The sequence below is a fragment of the Hyalella azteca genome, unplaced genomic scaffold (genome assembly GCF_000764305.2).
Source record: "Hyalella azteca isolate HAZT.00-mixed unplaced genomic scaffold, Hazt_2.0.2 contig9639, whole genome shotgun sequence".
NCBI classification, from domain to species: domain Eukaryota; kingdom Metazoa; phylum Arthropoda; class Malacostraca; order Amphipoda; family Hyalellidae; genus Hyalella; species Hyalella azteca.
In genome coordinates, this window is record NW_025939705.1 from 53,959 (window position 1) to 63,317 (window position 9,359).

General features: G+C 40.9%; 1 protein-coding gene across 1 annotated transcript; it reads left to right on the forward strand.

Annotated features, from left to right (window-relative positions):
• Positions 1-1,937: 1,937 nt before the first annotated feature.
• LOC108674182 lies at positions 1,938-4,285 on the forward strand. The gene is made up of 6 exons (XM_018162101.2): positions 1,938-2,156; positions 2,404-2,522; positions 2,756-2,859; positions 3,093-3,230; positions 3,655-3,765; positions 4,197-4,285. The coding sequence occupies exons 1-5, from the start codon at positions 2,038-2,040 to the stop codon at positions 3,703-3,705; spliced, it is 531 nt and encodes a 176-aa protein (XP_018017590.1). The 5' UTR covers positions 1,938-2,037; the 3' UTR covers positions 3,706-3,765; positions 4,197-4,285.
• Positions 4,286-9,359: the final 5,074 nt, after the last annotated feature.

Consider the following 9,359-nt stretch of genomic DNA (forward strand, 5'->3'; position numbering starts at 1 on the left):
GTGAATCTCAATGACATCGCTCTACAAAACAATTTTCTGACAAAACTCAATATTTTGCCGTCTCTACGCTGGTTTGCAATATGTGAAGTGCAAAACTTGATACTATGATGTTTTTTCTGAATCAGGCTAAGGCTATCAAAAACTGAAGTCTATTGTCTAAATTTAGCAAAAATTGAAGTCAAAAGACATTTATTGGAAACTAGAAGGTTATCAAGGCATTACCCGGGCTTGGAAAATTATTTAGTTCTGGAATTATAATCCTGTCATTTTTTCTAATCCTTAATCTCGATTCTAAAAAAGCCTATGTATTCTGATCAAATAAAGACTCTTTAAAATCAACATTTTGTACAAAAGTTAGAATTTCTTATTTGCTCCTGTTGCGAAATATCTTGTTGCCACAACTTAAATATCTAACGTGAGCGGAAAAGCTTTTTAGTTATCATGAGTCAATAGAACTCTAAAAACTGTAACTCTGGCCTATACTGTTTCTATGGACGAGCCGGTTGTTGCTGCTGAGTGGCGACTATGTGTCATGAAGTAGCGTCATTCGAATCTAACTCACTGTCACGTTTTCAATATTGTCTTGGTTAACTCAACTGCCTCACCATTTAACATTAAACTTGCCTTTGCCATTTTTTGTAATCCTTGGCAGTTAACCACCAACGACTCCATCAAAATTCTCATCCACTGGCGTACTTACTTCTGGTTCACTTCTCACATCAGCAGTACCAGTACAAATGCGAAGTTTTTACTAGCGGGCCACCATTCTGGCAGTTATTTTTTATTTATTTATTTATTTATTTTTTGAAGAGGGTCAATGATTAACAACTTTTTTTCGCAACTCTGCGTAATCACACAACGGAACACAGATAAGAAAATAAACGAAGCCAGCTTATCATTAAACATGATGGTATTAAAAATTACTTGTATTTTCCACCAACTCTGATGGTCCCAATTATGTGCAATTTACTTGTTCTGGTGACACCTCGAGGTGCAGGGGTTGCAATTTTTTCTTTGGTAATCTCAAATCCAATAACGACTCCGCTTGAAGGAAATATACTATAAATAAGGGGAGGTGCTTATCAGACAGCAGTGCGTGTAGTTAACAGGCGATACGAAGAAAAAGCATAGCAAGGGTTCAAAACGAAAGATTTTCCGCAGCCCGCTACGCTATCTGAACTCCCATTTTGACACGCTTGCAGTTTTGGCACTCATTAATCCCGAGCATCCCTCATGCAGTTTTGTAAGATAGAATGTATATAGTAATGTGTATAGGAATATCGAGACAGCCTATGGATTGCAATGATTGTAACTAGCATGCAACCCAGAATGTCACATGCTAGAGTGTATATTGTAATGTGGAATCGAGCCATGAGGCAGCTCATGAATTATAAAGATTAATGCTGACACTATCCGCTGATAACGTACAATTTAGAATGATCATGCCGAGGTGCAAGTTCAGCTGAACACGCTCCGATTGTGATCATTTGCGATCTAAAGTCATCATTCACATCATCAGTCTTGGCGTCTTTGCAAATATGGAGCATCTGTTTGAGGGCTTCGCCACTTCACCTGAATCAACGTTGAGCAAGCAGGAGATGGTCTTCTCATCAAATATACCCCCACGTGTGATGAAAAAATTTTTGTTCTAACGCACATTGAGGTTCTTATAGAAAATAATTTTCCATGGAAAAAAATTAGAAATTGAAACGTAATTCTGTCATCGTCGCTTATATGTCCACTTCATTTTTAATATTTTTAATTTTTTTCAACCAGAAAGTTCAAATTCCCTTAACAAACAGTTAAATCTAAATGTCAACATTTGATAGTGGAGCTAGATGCCACTAGCTGTGGTGACGGATGATCTCTGACAGACAGCTGTAAACACACGATCGACAAATAAAACCAACTGTTTCAATTATATCATGAAGCTATAAAGGCAGACCATGTGTCGTACCAAGTCACAGGACATCTAGCAGCCTTTCGTTCACGACGCATTTTGCCTTAGCCTTTTGCCGCGCCTTTACGACTACCAACATGAAAAAATCTGTCGGTCTTGTCCTTCTTCTGATTGCAACCTTTGCCTACTCCAGTGTGGGGTCTCCTGGAAACAAAAAGGGAACCCCCCCAATCAAATATAAATCACCCGGTGTAAGGTAAGTGAACTCAGCAATTGCATTCTTGCGCTGTGCTCTCCACTCCTGTTCACCTGTATCCTAAATTATTAGATGATATTGCTTTGTGCTCTAATTTTAAACAACCATAACAAATTAATGCTGAAAATGTTGCTAAATCATTGCATTTAGAGCTATGGATATTACATGTTTTCCTGACTAAAGTGGGAAATGTTTATCTTATGATGTTTCTCGCCTGGTGTACTTATTCGTATTCATTTCTCTACAGCACTTCAGAATGTAAATCTTCAGTGGCGATGATCATATTTGAAAATCAAGACCTCAAAAATGCCTTGAGCGCCTGCAAGTCGGATCCAAAGGGAAGAGCAGCCTTGACTGCCCTCAGAGGTCAGATCTCGTAAGATTAATTACTTTCAATCGGTTGATCTGAAATTTCCTACCATTGCGCTAATCTATGGGCAATTCACCCAATTGATATTTTTTGTTCCCAAAACTCAGTTCTAGACCTTGTATTTTTAATTATTTGTGTTATCTAGAGACGTATCTTGAAATAGTGAGTGGAACAATCACAAATTCATGAAAGTTCTAAAACAATAAGAAACCATTTACGTGTTTTGCAGCCCAAGCTACCTGCAGGGACTACGAGTTCAAGGAGGACAATGGCGGCAAGTGCAATGAAGTTGCAGCTCCCTACATGAAATGTGTAGCTGGAAAACTTGGTTACGTAAGTCAGGAAATATTGCTTAGATGCCTTTTCATCGTCTGTCATGAACTCCCTTTTAGATATTAGCTGACACTATTTGAGGTGTTGACCGTTACGGCTCATAATGTTACCAACGCTGTAGTTAGTGTTCCATCAGAGATATCTATTTCTAACAATTTCCTTAGTTATTAAATTATATTATGAAGTTACAACCTTTGCAAATGTGAATATAGCACTCATTCATTTATTTGCAGTTGAAAGCTGGTGGCTCCATCGACGGCGCTAAGATCTTAGACCGGTACAGGAATTACGCCGTCTCTCTCGGTAGTCGCTGCAGAGATTTGTACGACTCCGCTTTGGGGAAGTGTGGCACTACCATCAGCAACTACGCGGTAAATTTTTATTGCCTTTCCGAGACGTACACATAGTTATTTCATAGCAGAACAACGAGTTAAGATTATTTCGAACTGAATTTGTGTCAAATGTTAACTTGAAAGCCGAGTGATAATATGATTTATGAGTATGTAGAAACGTATGCAAATCATTCATAGTTCTTTTGAAAATACGTGTCGAAATGTCAGACCATCTAGCAAGTGTTTTTGATCTGGTAATCCCATTTTCTGATGGCAATGCGATATATGATTACCTGCGAATCTGTGTCGCATATCATTCTAACTCTCTCAAATTTCTTTGAATATTGTTGCGTAAAGTTATCGCTGAAATTCTTAGCATTCTTTCACTTCTATCCACTACAACTGAAGCAGAACTTCATGCCATGAACTTATTTGTTGTTGATAAATGAACCACCACAAACAGTTCCTGGGGAAGCTCAAATGCCTCACCACGGCGATAAACCAGTCTGGGTGACCTGCACAATCTGGCCCTCATTCCTTCATCTGACTGGCGGCTTTGAAGTGTTCACAACAGGTGCACAATAATAATTAGGGGACCACTTTTTCCAGTCGATGCATCCACGTGCTGTAAAAATTGTCTAATCCGAAGTTCATTGTAATTTGTGAAACAATAAATTCAATAAATCCTACATAAAATCATATTAACAATTATTGTTCTATTCAAAAGTGAAATTGAAACACTTCTGAAGAAGTGAAGCATTTCGCATTGTACCAATATATTTGGTGTCAAGAAATTTCTATTTGATGCACTTGAAATTATTATAATTCGAGAGGTTCAATGCCATATGGCTTGAATATAAGTTTAAATAAAAAGGCGTGTTGCCAATCATTATAAACTTGAATATAATCAAAAATCATAATGTTCTTAGTGTTCTTTGTACTTCAAAATTAGTGACTTGTTGTTGTCTTTCAAACCTCTGTACCTGTTTTTTCTTCTCCTGGCAGGTTGAAAAAGTTTCTGAACACTTCAAAATGGGAACTTGGAACTTTTACACAGCTTGGACGAAATAATTTACAATATATTAGGTGCATGATTGTTGTTTTTATTGGCCCTTTTGTTGTGGATAAAATGTTGGGTTGTCTGTTGCCCAAATCTTCCCATGTTGAACGCGCATTCAAATCATAAGGTAATTAAAAAATTCATAAAGTAAATACACACAAGAAAAGTAAACACAAAAGACCCAAGAAACCAATGGCAATAGCTATATTTAAGTGGCGGCGATGCGATGCATTTAGTTTCGAGAGACACATCGCTGTCAGTAACTTGAAGTAAATTTCACGAACATGCATTTAGGGACAGAGAAATGTTAGAGAGACGACGTAAAGACATAAGGATGAAATGAGAACTGGAATGAAGGGAAAGAGAGTGGTTGAACAGAAGCCATATTTGTACATCGAATACCATTTGTTTCTGCAAGAAACATGAAACACACAGCAATCATTATAAATTAGAGCGATTTTTGAATCGATAAATGGAATGATGTTAATCAAGATGATCATTACTGGGATGTGCTCAAATTATATTAACATCAATGCAATCATCCTAACCAAAACTAACTTGTTGAAAATTAATTGCAACAAATTTTCATTGAGACCTGAATATTTCTGCGATTTGATGGAAATCGAGAGTCATCGCTACATCTCAGGCGGAATGAGTATTTCCTTACATTCTTGAATAGCTTACCAATGTTTGTTACATTGCTTTGAATCAATCCCTGTATGTTTGAGGCGATCGATAACTCTAGGGATCATATATCCCACACTCCTGGACAAAAAAATTATTCCGGCTCCGAAATATGAATATTGGAAAATATGTTAATCTTTGAGATTTACAGCCCCTTACCCTGACACTTCTGATCCCAAATCATATCTACCCATCTCCAACCTGTCGATTTCGTCGAAACTACACGAACGAATTGTGGCCCCTGAGCTGAACAACCATCTTCTGCAGTCCAGTCTCATGCCTCCATACTGCATATCGCCATCTCCACTCGACGGAAACCGCTGGGCTGAAGGTGCTTTCAGCCTTTCTGCCTGCAGTAGACCGCGGCGACATTGCGGCACTGGCATTACTCGCCCTGTCGGTCGCGTTTGACACAGTAGACCACGCCACTTTACTGCGTCGACTTGACGTATCATTTGGCCTGCGCGGCTCTGTGCTGCGGTGGTTCCAGTACTATCTCAGCAATAGATTCCAATGAGTTCAACGCAAGTTAATTACTGTTAATTCAATACTGTTAATTCTCTTCTTGCAAGGAATCTTGTGCGCAAAAAGATTGAATTGTACAAAATAACAAGTTAATGCCTGATTCTGAACTAACCATTGAATTTAATGAATATTTTATCTCCGTCGCGAATGACATAACTAAAGATATAGGTCCGGTGCAGGGTAATACGACTTGTGGTGTTACGTTCTGTGACGCGTCATGCTTCCTATCTCCTACCTCTGCATCTGAGGTAAAGAGCTTGTTACGATTGTGCAAAGGCAAGAGGCTTCACGTTGAAGATATTCAGCCACGAGTATTGTACGAGGTTGCCGATATTATAGCGCCTGTTTTAGCTCATATCTTTATTTTGTGTATGTCTACTGGAATTTATCCTGATGTACTGAAGCATGCTCGTGTCATACCGATTTTTAAGTCTGGCGACTCAAGTAACGTATGCAACTATCGACCCATATCTACCTTGCCCTTCCTTAATAAGATTTTTGAAAAAATTCTTCACTCTAGACTTACAAATTTCCTTGACAAATTTTCTTTAATATCTGATAGTCAATTTGGATTCCGTAAGGGCACCAACACTACAATGGCTATATTTTACTTAGTCCAATATTTACTTAAGGAATTCTATGCAAAAAATTACTGTATTGCTCTTTTTCTTGACCTGCAAAAGGCCTTTGATTGCGTGAACCATCAAATTCTCTTGAACAAACTCTACCGTTATGGCATTAGAGGGCCTTTTTATGCATTGATAAAGTCATATCTAACCATCTGAATTCTCTAAACTAGTCCTTGCTTTGATCCCACAACAAGTCAGCCCTGAATTCTCACACTGCTACGGGATCGTCAACACCTTAACTTATTCGACGTCCCACTCCCACACATTAGTTACTATTGTCCTTATTCTCCCTCTGTTTCCCACAGTAGACCTGAATATTCAGCCAAGATCCCTACAGTCACCCACCGACAGGGATGTGGGCATTTCAGGGCAGGTGAAAATGCGACGCAAGTATTCTTCTTCTGTGCCATCGTTGGACACTTGCGGCGTTCCGAGGGATCAGTCCTCGGCCGGATCCTCATCCTATTATAGACTGTCGACGTATTGCACATAATTGATTCACATAGTTTGAATCCGCAAATGTGAGCTGACGACACCTAAATTTATGACTACTGTGCATCGGCTGGCGCTGCAGCGTTGCAGGAACGGATGTCTGTCTGCATGGACGCCATCTCAGACTATGCGCTCCAATCGGCTCCAGCTCAATGCATCAAAAACGACTTTATTTGGTTTGCGACTGCTCGGTGTCATCGGTTCGCTACCTTGGTATTTTGTCGGACTCTGAATTTTTCATGAACAATCACATAGCCAAAGTCACCACCGCTTGTTTTGGCCCTCTGCGAAGAATGCGTGGCGTCAGCCGCTGTTTCTCGAGGCCCTCGTGGTGGATGCCACACTCGACCCGACTGGACTATAGAATAGAATAGAAGTGTCGGCGTTGAAGAAATAGGCCCATGGCTTGTTGCCGATTCTTGACCTTTTCGTGACTTGATTCACAAGGGATCCGGCCTTTGGAACCCGATCTTTCCATAGCTGACGATTGATTGAGATAGTTGCTGGACTTATTGCCTGGTCCGTAATTTGCGAGGCATTTTAAGACTAAACATATGCTCCTGCATAGCTTCGTCTAGTCTGTTTTTGAAGATGTTCATACTCGGAGCGTCAACGATGCTATCAGGGAGGCTGTTCCACATGTCGGTGACTCGAAGCGAGAAGAAATGTTGTCACATGGATGTGTTCCAACGCTGTTTTTTTAGTTTATAGCCGTGGTCCCTGGTGTTGGTTCTTGTTTCAAATTCTAGTAATCCTTCTGGGACCTTGTATAAGTCATGAGTATACTTGTATACTTCAATTGTAGAGGTTTGACACGCAGGTGTTCTCTAAACGAATCTGCTGCGAGGTCACGAGCGGGCTGAGCGGTTTTAGGCTGACCATTTGGTTCGTTGGCTCCCGTGGATGAGGTGAGGAGGTGTTAGTGTCCTGTTGTGATTGCCGGTTAGGCTCGGCTTGTGTGTAGGAGTCTTACATAGACGCTGTTAATATTGCCGGTTCAGAATTTATATGAAGTTTATTGGACTGTGAAGTGGGATTTTTTTCATATTGTTGCCTGGGAGATTTAATAGGATATTCTGCTTCCCAGGTGGGAGGGCCTTTTCTGGTGTGGCGTCGGCTTCTGAGAACCGACCGTGTTCGTCTCAGGCGTTTGTTCAGGGGTGTACCGTGGACGTGCACCGTTGGAAGAAGCCGACTGCCTCGAGTGTTTACCTGACGTGGGAGCCGACTTGGCCAGTCTGCCCCATTGGTTTCCTGTTTGCTCTGCATAGCCGAGCCGCGTTGGGCGCCTACCGTCGTACCCTATTGGAGCGCCTAATGACGAGTTAACTAGAGTCTTGAAGTTCCTAGTGGAGGCGTGACCCCCCTAGGCTTGCCTGGGTCGAGCCATCGTGTTCCAGGGCCGGTATCTGTGCCGCTTGGGGTGGCACGTTAATGTATTAGGGCTTCCCCTGAAGAGATACGCGGCTCTCGGGAAGTCGGCGCGTCTCGTGTTCAGTTTTGTGTAAAGGTCAATAGGTTTTAGAATTGTCGCGGGTCGACTATTTGAATAAATGGTTTTTAGTTAAGTAGCCGAGTAGTATTTAGTAGTATTAGTATTTATATTTGTAGTTAGTATTTATATTTGTTTGAGTTTCTTGTCTAGATTGAATAAAACTTCGGGTTGAATTTTATTCTTGTGCCTTAGTAGGTCTTATTGTATGCGTCATCCCTCGCTACCAGTAGCATCTCCTGCCCGGGGACATTGAGCGTTTAGGCAGCTCTGTTATATTTATTAATAGTTACCCGCTCTCCCGTAACACAATGAGGTCCCCACGCAGACGTCGATAACTGACGCAGACTATGGTAATGTCACACGTACTCTATGGACTTCTGACCACGAGACTATAAATTGAAATCCGTAATGGACGCTGCTCTGCAACTCATGTGCAATAAGCGAAAATTCGACCTCGTGACGCCGATCTTGCGTGATTTTCACCGGCTGCGCATGCAGCAGCGGACGCAGTTCAAGGTCGCTGTATTGACGTTTCAATGCCTTCACGGTCTGCCTCATCTCATGGAATGTCTGAAGGGCGTGTCGGATCTGCCTACTAGAAGACAATTGCGTTCGTCATCAACAGTGGACCTCGTCGTTCCATCTTCACGTCTATCTACTGCGAGCGACAGAGTGTTCCCGGTCGCCGCCGCCAGAATCTCGAACAGTCTGCCAGCTTCCGCAAAATCGGTTCCTTCGTTGCAGGTGTTTCGTCGACGTACGGAACTATTTTGTAGAGCGTTTGAATCAAGTGCTTAGTTATATTTATCCGTTCTCATCCTCTCTCGTGTCTTTTTATTTTTCTCTCTGCTAAAACTTTTACGTAACGTGCCCTCGAATTTCGTTTGAACCAGACGCCATGAAAACTGTTTCGTAGAATAATAACAATAATGGGCTATGTGGTGCCGCCTAACTATTAGCCGGGAATTTACTTCTCGTGTAGTTTTCCAACTGCTTTAATAATTTATTTTACCATCAAAATTTTTCTTCATTATCGTAATCATTTTGGAAAATACAGAAATAGCATTTATAATGTAACGAATGTGCGACACTTACATGGAAATATTTCATTTTGAGTCTTATTTTAGGTAGTGTACCTTGCTCGTTACATGGGAGGACTCCTTAACCCAGCTGCGGTGGTTGGTGCACTACAACACAAGCCAGATGAGTAAAATTTTTTATGAGCTTATACCCACTGCCGGATCGGATCAATGTTGAAATTTGAATGAAAAATTAAAATGAGT

What these genes read in the sequence shown, in the direction of transcription:
- LOC108674182 (XM_018162101.2), top strand. Translation starts at nt 2,038, where the DNA reads ATGAAAAAATCTGTCGGTCTTGTCCTTCTTCTGATTGCAACCTTTGCC. An exon ending in AGCCTTGACTGCCCTCAGAG is followed by an intron (nt 2,523 to 2,755) that starts GTCAGATCTCGT and finishes CGTGTTTTGCAG; the next exon opens with CCCAAGCTACCTGCAGGGAC. An exon ending in TAGCTGGAAAACTTGGTTAC is followed by an intron (nt 2,860 to 3,092) that starts GTAAGTCAGGAA and finishes ATTTATTTGCAG; the next exon opens with TTGAAAGCTGGTGGCTCCAT.